The sequence below is a fragment of the Aquarana catesbeiana genome, linkage group LG03 (genome assembly GCF_042186555.1).
Source record: "Aquarana catesbeiana isolate 2022-GZ linkage group LG03, ASM4218655v1, whole genome shotgun sequence".
NCBI lineage: Eukaryota > Metazoa > Chordata > Amphibia > Anura > Ranidae > Aquarana > Aquarana catesbeiana.
In genome coordinates, this window is record NC_133326.1 from 131,752,145 (window position 1) to 131,768,251 (window position 16,107).

Sequence of the window (16,107 nt, forward strand, 5' to 3'; positions counted from 1 at the left end):
AGGCCAACTCCAAGAATGACAATAAAAAACAAAAAAATAAAACACCCATCAGCCATCCACTTTCCTGCCCATACTGGAAGGGTTGATCAAATGCTCTTTAGATCTGGGTGATGAGGAATACCTTACTCCTTGTTCTAGCAGGCTTCCTCCATTTGTGCCAATGGTTCCCTGAAGCCTCTTCTAAATGATCTCATCAAGTACAATGCATGGCTAAATGTACGCAACTTTGGCAAGGAACCACTCACAAACCTGGAGATAAGCACTGGAACCTATTGGAGCAAGTAGTAAGATAAGTATTATATCCTATTCCTGATTCCCAAGAGTTAATGAGCATTTAACCCTTACAGTGTGTGTGTGTGGGGGGGAGGGGAGTTGGGCTTTAACCCTTAAAATGTAAGGACACATTACATAAACGGGTGACCCCGCCCCCCTCTGACACCACGAGGAAAGCCATAGGGAAGTCCCCGTGCATCAGAGGGGGCGGGGTCACCGGGTGGCCCCGCCCTCCATTATATAAGAGCTGTCATCTGAACAGAAGCGTCACACAGCGGTAGACTCACATTGAGTCGGATTGTCCAGAAGCCGAAGCGGAGAAGAAGACCGGAGGAAGATGCCAGGCAAGAAGACCGGAGGAAGAAGCGGAGGAAGATAGAGGAAGAAGCGGGGGAAGAACAAGATGGAGGAAGAAGAAGAACACCAAAGGAAGACCAGAAGAAGATGGAAGAAGAAGCGGGGAAAGAAGAAGACATCAATAAAGGAATTGTCAAAAACCGTCTATTGTCTTTTTTTAACGTTTTTGACACTTTTTTGTGAAATGGTAAGGGTACATTTGTTGTACCCCATTACCAATTCACACGGGGGGCTGGGATCTGGGGGTCCCCTTGTTAAAAGGGGATACCAGATTTCAATAAGCCCCCCGCCCGCAGACCCTTCTCCCCATCAACATGGGGACAAGGTGCTTTGGGGGGGCTACCCCAAAGCACCCTCCCAATGTTGAGAGCATGTGGCCTGGTACATTTCAGAAGGGGGGCCACTCGCTCGCCCCCCCTCTTTTCCTGCGGCCAGCCAGGTTGCGTGCTCGGTTAAGGGTCTGGTATGGATTTTTGGGGGGACCCCACGCCATTTTTTAAAAAAATTTTGGCGTGGGGTTCCCCTTAAAATACATACCAGACCTGAAGGGTCTGGTATGGATTTTGAGAGGGACCCCCAACGCATTTTTTTTTAAATTTTGGTTCGGGGTTCCCCTGTGGGGGAATCCCATGCCGTTTTTATCAATGAACTTTTATGTATATTGCCGGACCGACAATTCATTATAGCCGCGAGTAGTTTTAAATGACTTTTTTTCCTTTAGAAATGTAATTTTGCTGTCAGACTGTTCTAAACACAGAAACATGCGCCACTTTACAGGCATACTATAGACACCCCCCAGGTACGAAATTTAAAGGAATATTACACTTTTATTGTTTCACTTTAAGCATTATTAAAATCACTGCTCCCGAAAAAAAACGCTGACATTCGTCGCTCCATAGCCTTACATGGAGTGCCCGTTCAGGTCCACCGTCAAAACTGACAGGCAGACCTGAACGATCCGTTCGTGTGAAAGGGGCCTATCAGTTGAACTTAAGTATAAACATTGTAGCAATTTGTCAATGGAATAGACTTGGTGTGTTAGTGAAAAAAGTTTAACCACTTAAACACTAAACCTTTTTCTGACATTTGTTGGTTTCAAGTTAAAATCATTTTTTTTTTGCTAGAAAATTACTTAGAACCCCAAAACATTATATATATTTTTTAGTAGACACCCTAGAGAATAAAATGGTGGTTGTTGCAATATTTTATGTCACACTGTATTTGTGCAGCGGTCTTTCAAATGCAATTTTTTTGGACAAAATTACTTTAATGAATTTAAAAAAAAAAAAAAAACTAACCAGTAAAGTTCGCCCAATTTTTTTCTGTATAATGTGAAAGATTTTACGTCACGAGAATCGTGATCTTTTTATTCTAAGCAAAAAAATCGCGATTCTCATTTTGGCCAGAATCGTGCAGCTCTAGTATGTATATAAAACTATTTTTCATTTTCTTTTTATTATTTTTCAGATGGCAACCACAACAGCAGAGGGATGTAATGGTATGGTTTTGGATATTGTACTATACTTTACTGCTATGTTATACTGCATACTGCCAGATGTATTTAACATGAAATATTCTTATGTTTCCTACTGCAAATTTTCTTTTGAGTATAGAACTATGTAGCATGTATTAAGACAGCAATATTGTGTACATAATCTGGGCATCTGCACATCTAAATTGTATATTATAACATTTAGCTATCATGTATAAACCTTCCCCATTCACCTAGAAAATATTGCCGTGATTCTTGTTTGGTCTGAGTGAAGAAAAATCACAAACAGACAAAAATTGTTGACAGGTGCTCATAGCTTTTCACACTCTGGCCAAAAAAATAAATCAAAGTGTTGCCTGGAGATAGACTTTAAGGGCTAGTTCACACTAGCAAGCCACGCTGATTGCACAGCCATTGATGTGCACTGCGAGTAAACTGTGCCAATGCACAAACTCCTTTTTCATAAAAACTTTACTGAAATGTCACTTCCTGTTAAAAAAAAACAAAAGAATATTCGAAGAGGCAGGATGGAAAATTTTTCTTAAACAAATTACCGTAATTCCTAAAGGTGTATCCAGTCTATTCAGCTGGCAGGAAATTGGATTTGGAACAACACCAAAACACTGAAGGAAAAGATACATAATTATAACTGAATTTTTTTACATTGTGCTTTTGCATTTAAAGTGGTTGTAAACCCTTTAGAACCACTTTTTACTACAGGCAAGCCTATAATTAGGCTTACCTGTAGCTACACCGGATAACCAGAACGGAGATATCCAGCGGAGTTCGAAGATATCCCTGTATTTGCATGTGCCGACGTCATCGGCACATGCGCACTTAAGCAAACTGTGAGGGGCTGCTGGATATTGTGGCCTTGCCTGGCATTCATTTCCCATTCACCTTAGAGACAATGAACAGTCCCCGTGTGTTTGTTTTGTATTTTATTGAAGGATTTCTAACTTGGATAGGGTAAGGGAAATTATGGGATACCCAGAATCAATAGTAGAATCATTTAAATGATCAGTTGGAACCTCTATTTACTCTTATGGAGCTCCAGCCTCCTCCAGCACAACACTTATTTGTGGACTGTTTCTCTCCTCTACAATACTTGGTTCCAGGTACAGCTAGCACATGGTAGGTCCAACCCTGACTCTGTCCAGCCTTAGCAACTGCCATTTTCAGGCAGGGACTGCGGGCCCCTTTAGTGTAGCAACATATAGTCAAAGAAAAGTATGTTTAATGCTAGCTGTCCTATGGTGGACTACTGCTTCCAGTCAGTCCTCTTCAGGTCCTGTCAGCCCTCCTGACTGCAGCTGCCTTACTTCACTATCCATGACACCACAGTCTCTCCTGCTGGCTCCACATCCATCTCAGACTGCACACTCCCAGTTCGCTCTGGCATGCCTCCCCAGCTTTCCCAACTGTGCCTTTCACTCACCAGCCCTCCTGGCTGCACTCCGGTGGATCCCTCCTGGAGACTTGCCCGACAACACTAGCTCCCATTGTTCTTCTCGGTTCCTCTCTGTGCCTCCTTCCAGATCTTTCCCTTGTTTCTCAGAAAGGCTCCGACTTGCACCTGAACTCCACAGGCCCAAGATCACCCCCCCTAGACTGGGGAGTGCCTCAAAGGCCCCAACAACCTAGTGCTCCATCTGCAGCTTCTTCCACCTGACAACTCCTCCTCAGCTGGGCTGACCCTGGGTATATCAAGGAGGCCTGCCCCCTGCCATTCCTAGTTGGGGATTGGTCAGGGCTACCTGAGACACCTCAGACAGCTCCGCCTCTCTTCCCCTCCTCTCTTCTAGAATCCTCTAAAAGCCAGAGGGAGGTAACGTGAAAGATGATGCTATCTGTGAGTCACCAGCCTACTCTGAGCCACTCCCAGCCCACACAAATCAAAACAAACAGGCCTAGCTTACAGCTAAGCCTGATTAAATTTACCTGCACTTACAAAAGTCTTACTTCTAGAACCTACCTAAAGTAGAGGGTACTACCTGTGTCTTAGGCCTCATGCACACTGGGCATTATAAAAACGTCAGTAGCATTAGCTGTAGAAAGCTGTAGCTGTAGAATGAGTTTTGCAGCGTTTTTGCAGTAGCGCTTTTTAGAGTTTGTGTTTTTTAGCTTTTTTTTTAGCAAAACTGTGCTCCCACAAAAGCTTATGACTCAAAAGCGCTCATAAATGCAGACTAGCCGCGTTTTTCAGCTTTTTTCAGAGAGCGTTTTTAAGGCTGAAAAACTCCTCACTAGTTTTTTTTCCCAGCCAGAAAACACCCCTGCAGAAAAAAAATGCCTCAAGCCAAAAATAGCCGCTGTAAAAATGTCCAGTGTTGTTACTTTTGTATGAGTCATTATAATACTTGCATATGTTTTTGATTTATTATTTTCTTGTTGTCTTTTCAAGATACTTTCCAGTTTCGAATTGCTGATATAATTGGTAAGAAGCGTAATGGATTACCACTATCATCACAGGAGATCAGGCATGTGGTGAAAGAGACAATGAGAGGCCAAGTTCAAGACAGTCAATTGGGTAATCAAAATAAACAATGACTAATCCCTATCCTTTACAGCTAATCCCAGATATCGAGAGGTTCAGAAATGTACAAGTACTCTGGAACCAATGTACAAACAAAAGGTTTAGCCATTTAAAGTTAAACACTAGGTATCTGCATCTGCATACACCATTTTATCTTGTTATGTATTCACTACAAAACATTCAACTGTATGTAAACCTTAAAATCAAAATTAACTTGCCTGTAAACCCTTATATATACACCTGAAGTGAGTAGCCTCAGGTGATACAGAGAGATAAAACTATCCTCCTACCTAAGATGTACCTGTTTATCTGTGGCCCTCTCTCCTCTACAGCCATTCAAAGTAGTGAATTTATACAGCACTTCTGAGTTTCAGATAGCAGGGTGTGGGGATCTGATGTCACACACTTCACAGTATAGAGCAGAGAGCTGAATGAAATCGGAGACCAGAGAGGGGGACAGACTTCCCTCCTCTCCACAGTCTCATAAGGAAACATGGACAGCTGAGGCTGTCAATCACCTTCTGTGTGCTGGGGGCGGGCCATCTCCTGGGATTATCTGGTGTCAACATAAACAAAGAAATGACTCATGCAAAAAGCAGAAGGAGGAGAATGGAGATAGGAACCACGCTAGGTGCTTTGGATAAGGGCAAGTATGTACTATAAAAGAGTGACGTCATAGGGTGGCATGGTCACCCGGTGCTGTCACCAGGTGTCCCTGCCCCATGTATACTCACCAGCTGTCATTTGGCGAGTGTCTCTGGATGGGACCGGTTTTTGTTCAGCAGGCAGCAAAATTTTATTTTTTCGCGCATGCCGGTGGCCAACATTCTTCGTGATTGACGCTGCATTCACATTGACCCAATGTAAATTCAGCGTCAATCATGAAGAATGCTGGTGACCGGCCTGCCCGAAAAAAAAAAAAACATGTTTATTTCTTTTTAAATAAAGGACTTGCCAAAAACTGTCTTTGTGTTTCTATTTACTTTTCAAAATTTTTTTGATGAACCCAATACTCATTCACATGGGGGGCAGGATCTAGGGCCCCCCTTGTTAAAGGAAGCTTCCAGAATCCAATAAGCTACCCCCACACCTCCACAACCACTGGGCCAGGATTGTGGGGAACAGACCTTTTTCCTCATCAACATGTTGAAGGCATGTGGCCCAGTATGGTTCAAGGGGGAGGGGCGCTCGCCCATCCCCCACTTTCCAGGCATGCTCGGATAAGGGCCTGGTATGGATTTTGGGGGCGTCCCCATGCCATTTTTTTTGTGGGGTTCCCCTCAAAATCCATACCAGATCCGAAGGGCCTGGTATGGATTGGGGGAGGACCCCCATAATGTTTTTTTAAAAGAAATTTCTAATGCAACTCTTCTTTTGTTTACATTCTGCTGTCAGCGGGGAACCCCTCTGACAGATGAGTGTTTTTTTTTTAATTCTGTTTATCTAAGTCATAGTTGGGACATAGGGCGCAAATATATACGAAACAAATTCCGATCATCGTTGAATATGATGAAACAAAATTATTTACTTAACCACTTCAATACCAGACCCTTTTACCCCCTTCCTGCCCAGGCCAATTTTCAGCTTTCAGCACTGTCACAGTTTGAATGACAATTGTGCGGTCATATGAAATTGGTATCATTTTTTTTTCCACACAAATAGAGCTTTTTTTCGGTGGTAATCACTGCTTAGTTTCTTATTTTTTGCTAAATAAATGAAAAAAAAACGAAAATTAAAAAAAAAAATGTTTTCTTTGTTTCTATTATAGCATTTTGCAAATAAATATATTTCTTCATAAATTTAGGCCAAAATGTATACTGCTACATTTCTTTGGTGAAAATAACCCAAATCAGTGTATATTATTTAGTGTGTGGGAAATTTATAGGGTCCACAAACTATGGAATATACTGTATATACAGTATATATATATATATACAGTCAGGTCCATAAATATTGGGACATGGACACAATTCTAATCTTTTTGGCTCTATACACCACCACAATGGATTTGAAATGAAACCAACAAGATGTGCTTTAACTGCAGACTTTCAGCTTTAATTTGAGGGTATTTACATCCAAATCAGGTGAACGGTGTAGGAAATACAACAGTTTGTATATGTGCCTCCCACATTTTAAGGGATCAAAAGTAATGGGACAGATTAACAATCATCCATCAAACTTTCACTTTTAAATACTTAGTTGCAAATCCTTTGCAGTCAATTACAGCCTAAAGTCTTGAACGCATAGACATCACCAGACGCTGGGTTTCATCCCTGGTGATGCTCTGCCAGGCCTCTATTGCAACTGTCTTCAGCTCCTGCTTGTTCTTGGGGCATTTTCCCTTCAGTTTTGTCTTCAGCAAGTGAAATGCATGCTCAATCGGATTTAGGTCAGGTGATTGACTTGGCCATTGCATAACATTCCACTTCTTTCCCTTAAAAAACTCTTTGGTTGCTTTCGCAGTATGCTTCGGGTCATTGTCCATCTGCACTGTGAAGCGCAGTCCAATGAGTTCTGAAGCATTTTGCTGATAATGAGCAGATAATATTGCCCGAAACACATCAGAATTCATCCTGCTGCTTTTGTCAACAGTCAAATCATCAATAAATACAAGAGAACCAGTTCCATTGGCAGCCATACATGCCAACGCCATGACACTACCACCACCATGCTTCACTGATGAGGTGGTATGCTTTGGATCATGAGCAGTTCCTTTCCTTCTCCATACTCTTCTCTTCACATCACTCTGGTACAAGTTGATCTTGGTCTCATCTGTCCATAGGATGTTGTTCCAGAACTGTGAAGGCTTTTTTAGATGTTGTTTGGCAAACTCTAATCTGGCCTTCCTGTTTTTGAGGCTCACCAATGGTTTACATCTTGTGGTGAACCCTCTGTATTCACTCTGCTGAAGTCTTCTCTTGATTGTTGACTTTGACACACATACACCTACCTCCTGGAGAGTGTTCTTGATCTGGTCAACTGTTGTGAAGGGTGTTTTCTTCAGCAGGGAAAGAATTCTTCGGTCATCCACCACAGTTGTTTTCCGTGGTCTTATGGGTCTTTTGGTGTTGCTGAGCTCACTGGTGCATTCTTTCTTTTTAAGGATGTTCCAAACAGTTGATTTGGCCACACCTAATGTTTTTGCTATCTCTCTGATGGGTTTGTATTGTTTTTTCAGCCTGATGGCTTGCTTCACTGACAGTGACAGCTCTTTGGATCTCATATTGAGAGTTGACAGCAACAGATTCCAAATGCAAATAGCACACTTGAAATGAACCCTAGACCTTTTATCTGCTCCTTGTAAATGGGATAATGAGGGAATAACACACACACCTGGCCATGGAACAGCTGAGCAGCCAATTGTCCCATTACTTTTGGTCCCTTAAAAAGTGGGAGGCATATATACAAACTGTTGTAATTCCTACACCGTTCAACTGATTTGGATGTAAATAGCCTCAAATTAAAGCTGGAAGTCTGCAGTTAAAGCACATCTTGTTGGTTTCATTTCAAATCCATCTATGAGACTCGCCTGATCACAGATCGGAGTAAGGGGTTGATCCCGACCCCTTACCTCATGATCAGCTATCAGCCAATGACAGCTGATCATGTGATGTCAACAGAGCTGGTAACCGGCTATTTTTTCTCCTCGCGCTGACAGCGTGAGGAAGAAAAAAAAGCCGATCACTGGCAGCCGTGAGAGGGACATCAGTCCCGATCACGGCAAGCTGCTAAAGATCATCAGTGCCCACCTGTGCCCCCTGCCAGTGCTACCTAGCAATAGGCAGCAGTGCCGCCTACCAGTGCTCACCAACGCCACCCATCAGTGCCCACAGTGCCACCCATCAGTGCCCACAGTGCCACCCATCAGTGTCCACAGTCAGTGCCTTAACAACAGTGCTGCACATCATTGCCACCTATCAGTGTCACCTACAAGTGCCCATCAGTGCCACCCATCAGTGCCGCCCATCAGTGCCACCCATCAGTGCCCATCCGTGCCACCCATCAGGGCCCATCAGTGGCCATCAGTGCCGCCTTATCTGTGCCCATCAGTACCGCCTTATCTGTCCCCATCAGTGCCGCCTTATCTGTCCCCATCAGTGCCGCCTTATCTGTCCCCATCAGTGCCGCCTTATCTGTGCCTATCAGTGCCGCCTTAACTGTGCCCATCAGTGCCGCCTTAACTGTGCCCATCAGTGCCGCCTTAACTGTGCCCATCAGTGCCGCCTATCAGTGCCCACCAGTGCTGCCTCATCAGCGCATATCAATGAAGGAGAAAAATTACCTGTTTGCAAAATTTTATAACAAACTATGAAACATGATTTTTTTTTTCAAAATTTTCCATCTTTTTTTGTTTGTTTAGCAAAAGATAAAAATCCCAGCTGTGATTAAATACCACCAAAAGAAAGTTCTATTTGTGGGAAAAAAATGATAAAAATTTCATTTGGGTACAGAGTTGTATGACCGCGCAATTGTCATTCAAAATGCGTCAACGCTGAAAGCTGAAAATTGGTCTGGGCAGGAGGTGGGTTTAAGTGCCCAGTAAGCAAGTGGTTAAAATGTATTTTTACATACAGTGACCAGAGCAATACAGTGTTACCATAATAACCATTTTTTTCTGAATGAAAACTATTCATTCAGTGTTTACTATTGTGATTAGCTGTGATTGGTCACAGCTAATCACATGGTACAGATGGCATGTGATGGCATGAATCAAAGCTTTTCACTGTGTACAATTGTTATGTGATCTGCTGTGACAAATGACAAATGAATCCGAATAAATTCAAAACACATTTTTTGTTGTGCACAGTGGCGTAGCGTGGGTTGTCAGCACTCGGGGCAAGTCAAGTAATTTGCGCCCCCTAACTCGTTTACTTTTAGTACTCCCTTCCACTAGTACAGTATTAAACCCCTTACCCCCTAAGCACATGTATTTAATTAAAAAAATGCGTCTGTGTCACTGCCCCCCCCATCACCCCATGTATTATATGTACACTGACCCACCATCACCCAATGTATTACACACTGCCCCCCCCCATGTATATATCTATATATATATATATATATCTATATATATATATATATATATATATATAGATATATATATATATATATTGCCCCCCCATCACCTCATGTATTATATATACACTGACCCCCCCATCACCCCATGTATTACACACTGCCCCCCCCCTCACCCTATGTTTTATATATACACTGACCCCATATATTATATTATATATTATATTTACACTAACCCCCATATGGTATATATACACTAACCCCCATAAATGATATACACACAAACCCCATGTATTATATATACACTAACCCCATATATTATATATACACTAACCCCATGTATTATATATACACCCCCCCCCCAATGTATTATACATATTATACATACACAGACCCCCCCCATGTATAATATATACACTGCCCCCCACCCTCATGTATTGTATATACACACTGACCCCTCCTCCTTCCATGTATTATACACTGCCCCTCCCCCCATCACCCCATGTAATATGTATATATATATATATATATATATATATATATAGTGCCTTGCAAAAGCAATCGACAAATAGGACAAAACAGAAAAAGTCAATGTGCACTATTCACCCCCTAAAGTCAATATTATGTAGAGCCACCTTTTGCGGCTATCACAGCTCCAAGTCGCTTTGGATAAGTCTCTATGAGCTTGCCACATCTTACCACTGGGATTTTTGCCCATTCCTCCTTGCAAAACTGCTCCAGCTCCTTCAAGTTGGATGGTTTGCACTTGTGAACAGCAATCTTTAAGTCTGACCACAGATTTTCTATTGGATTTAGGTCTGGGCTTTGACTAGGCCATTCCAACACATTTACATGTTTCCCCTTAAACCACTCAAGTGTTGCTTTAGCAGTGTGTTTGGGGTCATTGTCCTGCTGGAAGGTGAACCTCCGTCCTAGCCTCAAATCACACACAGAGTGGTTTAGGTTTTGCTCAAGAATATCCTTGTATTTAGCACCATCTATCTTTCCCTCAACTCTGACCAGTTTCCCAGTCCTGACTGCTGAAAAACATCCCCACAGCATGATACTGCCACCACCATGTTTCACTGTGGGGATGGTGTTCTTTGGCGATTTGATGTGTTGCGCCAGATATAGCGTTTTCTTTGATGGCCAAAAAGTTAAATTTTAGTCTCATCAGAGCACCTTCCTCCATACATTTTGAGAGTCTCCCACATGCCTTTTCGCAAACTCAAAACGTGGCATTTTTTTTTTTTTTCTGAAAGTAATGGCTTTCTTCTGGCCACTCTGCCATAAAGCCCAACTCTATGGAGCATACGGCTTATTGTCATCCTATGTACAGATACTCCAGTCTCGGCTGTGGAACTCTGCAGCTCCTCCAGGGTTACCTTAGGTCTCTGTGCTGCCTCTCTGATTAATGTCCTCCTTGCCGGTCCGTGAGTTTTGGTCTGTGGCCATCTCTTGGCAGGTTTGCTGTTGTGACGTGTTCTTTCCATTTGGTTATGATAGATTTGATTCTGCTCCTAGGGATCATCAAAGATTTGGATATTTTTTTATAACCTAACCCTGACTTGTACTTCTCAACAGCATTGTCTCTTATTTAGAGCGTTCCTTGGTCTTCATGGCAGTGTTTGGTTAGTGGTGCCTCTTGCTTACAGTTGTACTCATAAGTTTACATACCCTGGCAGAATTTATGATTTCTTGGCCATTTTTCAAAGAATATGAATGATAACACAAAAACGTTTCTTTCACTCATGGTTAGCATTTGGCTGAAGCCATTTATAATCAATCAACTTTGTTTACTCTTTTTAAATCATAATGGCAACAGAAACTACCCAAATGACCCTGATCAAAAGTTTACATACCCCAGTTCTTAATACCGTGTATTGACCCCTTTAACATCAATGACAGCTTGAAGTCTTTTGTGGTATTTGTGGATGAGGCTCTTTATCTTCTCAGATGGTAAGGCTGCCCATTCTTCTTGGCAAAAAGCCTCCAGTTCCTGTAAATTCTTGGGCTGTCTTGCATGAACTGCACGTTTGAGATCTCCCCAGAGTGGCTCAATGATATTGAGGTCAGGATATGCCAGGATATGTAAACTTATGAGCACAACTGTATATATATATATATATATATATATATATATATATATATATATATATATACACACACACATACACACACACACATACTGCTCCCCCATCATCCCATGTACTATCTATACAATGACCACCACCCCCCCCATGTATGAAGCACAGAGCAGACAGAAAGCTCTGGGTACATGTTGGCAATTATGATTTCCAAGTCTGTGGGAATGTGTCCCCCTTCCAGGATGTGAGGTTTCCCAGAAGTGATAGAAGAGCGGCACTTCAGATAAACTTCCTCAATGATCTCATTTCAGCCTGGCAGAGAACGTGTCACCCTGGCCATCCCCATCCTACCTGATCCGTTTCCCGGTCACTGCTGAGCCTGCTGGTCTCCAGCCAGCCCGGCCCCGGCACGGCAATACACAGCCACCACTCACCTGGGCTCTTCTTGTCTCCCATATGTGGATTGCGGAGTGTGGTGGAAGCCCGCCCAGGCACAGCCAGCGATGAGACATGGACAGCGAGGCGGGAGGAAGCCCCAATAACCCGCCAAAGCCAGCTCTGCCTGCCGCCGCGTCTACACATGACTGAGTGCAGCCAATCACAGAGAGTGTCTATTGCTGAGGCCGGACAGCTGGGGAAACTCTGGCAGCACTAGCACGAAAACATGGAGACCGGCAGAGGCAGGGCGCAGACAGTGGCACGCTTGGTACTCCCGGTCCTGGAGTCCCGAGTCGGAAATCGGAATGGTAGGAGTCAGGACTTCTGCGCCCCTCTAGATATTGCGCCCGGGGCCACGGTCCCCTGCACCCCCCATACTACACCACTGGTTGTGCACATCTCTATACTTGTCCTTGAACTGTGGTACAGAAATCAAAGACGTCTATCTGGTTGTGGTGTCTAGCTGAGATGTCTGAATCACAAGACTCGTTGAACACAATTACAAATCTTTTGGCAGGTAAAACTGTTCATATATACTGTATGTATATCAGCTGTGTATTTAGTTATTTGCCTGGAGTTCAGCTTTAATGTTACAGTGCACACATACAGTATATTTATTAAAATTATGAAAAAATGAAAGGAGGATTGAAAGAATGACTATCTCAAAAACAAACATGGCTATAGGTTTTGAATACACCAATACTCAATTTATGTTATGATTGTCCATAAATATCAAAATACACTGCAGAGGTTTTACACCAGTTTACACTAAAGGACAACTGTACTGTACATTTAAAAAAGGAGTGAGGCCAAAGCTTTTTTGCCCATTCTTTTCTTGTGAGCTGATGTGGCAGAGTCTCTCCAGCCTCTGGAAGGATCCCAACCATATTGTTAGGATTTACCTAGCTACCTGATTGACAGTTGTCTCTGTCTCTCAGCCATGCACTAAGAGCCACAGTGGCGAAGCTTTGGGGGTGTGGACCTTCAGAGAGGTGACACCATCAAGTACAGGGATGTAGAAAAGAGGGGGTCAGGGGGTTCAGTGTAGTGAGAGAGCTTACTTGCCACTGTGCCAGCTTTCCCGCAGCTATGTCCTGGGATCCAAGCCATGGGGACAGCAACAGTCATGTCTAGCAATGTCCCTTGTGCCCAGAACATGCCGATCATGAATGAATGATTTGTAAAGCGCTGCAAATGCGTACTGAATCGCCTCAAGGCGCTAGATGCTGGGCACTGGAACACTCTCTTCATTCCAGCACCCAGCAATGAAATGAACACTGTACTGTGGGAGGAGAAAAGTCCCGGCATGGAGGGAGAGAGAGCAGCGCGGGAACCTCTGATCAGGTAAGTAATCAACAATTGGGCAGTGGAGGAGGCTAGGATTGAATGGCTTTTAAATGTAACCCCCCTATGACCACCAAGGCTGGGGGGAGGTGGGTTAACTTTCGCTGTGTGACCACAAATGCAGATGGGGGGTTGATGGGTTAAAATGTCACTGCCTTGGCCAGTAATGCAGGATGGAGATGGGAATTTACTTTCACTGCGGCACTACTATTGCCATTATATGCTGTGTTATATGGGAAAAAAATTATTGGAGAGGGGGGTGACACCATGTTTTACCGCACCAGGTGACACCAGCCCTAGTGATGCCACTGGAGAGCCGAAGCCAGCTGTGCCCACTGCCTCTCCAGGCCATCGTTCCAGTAAGCACTAGAGGAGCAGAGTAGAGAGTGTTGACTGACAGTCACTGCTCTCTGCTCTGAGCAGACCAAGAACTGAGCAATCAGTGGTCATGTTATCGCTCAGTTCTTGGTGGTAGAACCATTGGCTTCTGCTGCTGTCAGGCAAATCCTGTGAGGAGGTAGCGAGGGGCATGGCTGAGCCATGCTGTGTGTGTCTATGGATGCACACAGCCCGACTCGGGAGCATGCTCACACGTGTGCCCCCATAGCACATGGCTGGCTATAGGGGAACACGCAGGAGAGGAGGAGTGAAGAGCACTGGTGTGGAACTCCAAAAGATGAGGATAAAGGCTGCTCTGTGCAGTACCATTATTTTAATTTTAAAAAAGGGTTTACAATAACTTTAAGGAGACTTAGCTAACTAACTGTGCAATGACTTTAATATTATATGCAGTATAAAGTAGATTGCATATTTTTACCATTAGGTGCACTCCTTATGGCAATCTGGCTGCGTGGAATGAACCCAGAAGAGACCATGTCCCTGACCAAGGAAATGGTAGCTTCAGGATGTGTGCTGACATGGCCAGAGGAATGGCGTGGGTTGTTGGTGGACAAGCATTCTACAGGAGGGGTTGGAGACAAAGTAAGCCTGCCTCTGGCACCAGCACTTGCTGCCTGTGGATGCAAGGTATTGGCATATAGAGAAACACATTCAACCTGCATAATTATAATAATATTCACTGTTATTACTTAATCACTATGTCATTATGTTATATGATCATTTATAAAGCACAAATAAACCATATATGTAACCATACAACTAAGTTTCAATTCCAAATTATTCAGAGCTGCTAAAAAATAAAAAAAATTCAATATACTGTATGTGCAGAATAAATCATATCTGATGACAGGAGCAAAGCATTCTTTAGATTGCCTTTACGACAGTTAAGCGTCTACTACAGGCGTCACTAAATGGCGGACCACGGTCCAGGCATGGACCAAGTGGCAGTCCTGTCCAGACTGTGGTCGCACCACTTGAGTGGACTCCTCTCCTCCCGCTGCTGCAGCTGGTAAAAATCACAACATTGTAGAGGGCGGGAGGAATGGCAGCGTGGACTCCTCTTCTGTAAGCATTTGCCTGCCGCCACTGCTGTTGAGATCACAGCAGGGAGGAGGGTGGGAGCAATAGCAGGATGGACTTCTCTACTGAATGCACTCGCCTGCTGCTGTCGCCAAACTCACAGCAGAGAGGAGAATGGGAGGCACAGAAGGTCTACAGGGGAAGCAGCAGCTGCCCAATCTTTTATATTAACAAGCTTTTTAACAAAAAGATTTGGGTAGCTCCCGCCCTCAGTGCAGACCTTTCGTACCCTTCCGCCCTCTTCCCAGCAGTAAGTTCAGCGGCAGGACATTCAGAAGAGGAGTCCACCCTGCCATTCCTCCTGCGCTCCACAATGCTGAGTTACGGTAGGGTAAAGATTATGGGGGAGGGTTGGGATATCGGAGGGGGAAGCTGTGATATGGGGAGGCTGTGAAGTGAGAAGGGGAAGCTGTGAAATGGGAGGCTGTGAGGTGAGAAGGGGGAGCTGGAATATGGTGGAGCTGTGATGCGAGAGAGGGAGCTGTGATATGGGGGCTGTGATGTGATATGGGGGGCTGTGATGTGAGAAAGGGGAGCTGTGATGTGGAGGGTTGTGATGTGAGATGAGGGAGCTGTGATGAAAAAGGGGGGAGTTATGTGAGAGTGGGAGCTGTGAGATGGGTGGGCTGTGATGTGAGAGGGGGGCTGTGATGTGAGAAAGGGGAGCTGTGATGTGGGGGGGTTGTGATGTGAGAAGGGGGAGCTGTGATGTAAAAGGGGGGAGCTGTGATATAGGGGGCTGTGCTGTGAGAAGAGGGAGCTGTGAGATGGGCGGGCTTCGATGTGAGAGAGGGGCTTTGATGTGAGAGGGGAGGCTGTGATATGGGGGCTGTGATGTGATATGGGGGGCTGTGATGTGGGAAAGAGGAGCTGTGATGTGGGGGATTGTGGTGTGAGAAGGGGGAGCTGTGATGTGGGGGGTTGTGATGTGAGAAGGGGGTGCTGTGATGTGAAAGAGGGGAGCTGTGATATAGGGGTCTGTGGTGTGAGAAGGGGGAGCTGTGATGTGATAGAGGGAGCTGTGAGATGGACAGGCTATAATGTGAGAGGGGGGCTATGATGTGATATGGGGGGCTGTGATGTGC

At 44.2% G+C, this 16,107-nt stretch overlaps 1 protein-coding gene across 3 annotated transcripts in view; it reads left to right on the forward strand.

Moving 5' to 3' along the window:
• Positions 1–16,107, forward strand: part of TYMP (thymidine phosphorylase) — a 65,731-nt gene that overhangs the window by 23,542 nt on the left and 26,082 nt on the right. For all 3 annotated transcript variants that reach the window (XM_073619252.1, XM_073619254.1, XM_073619253.1), the window contains 3 exons: positions 2,098–2,128; positions 4,527–4,652; positions 14,367–14,569. In XM_073619252.1, coding sequence (XP_073475353.1) covers positions 2,098–2,128; positions 4,527–4,652; positions 14,367–14,569 — 360 coding nt within the window. The remainder of the gene's footprint in view (positions 1–2,097; positions 2,129–4,526; positions 4,653–14,366; positions 14,570–16,107) is intronic.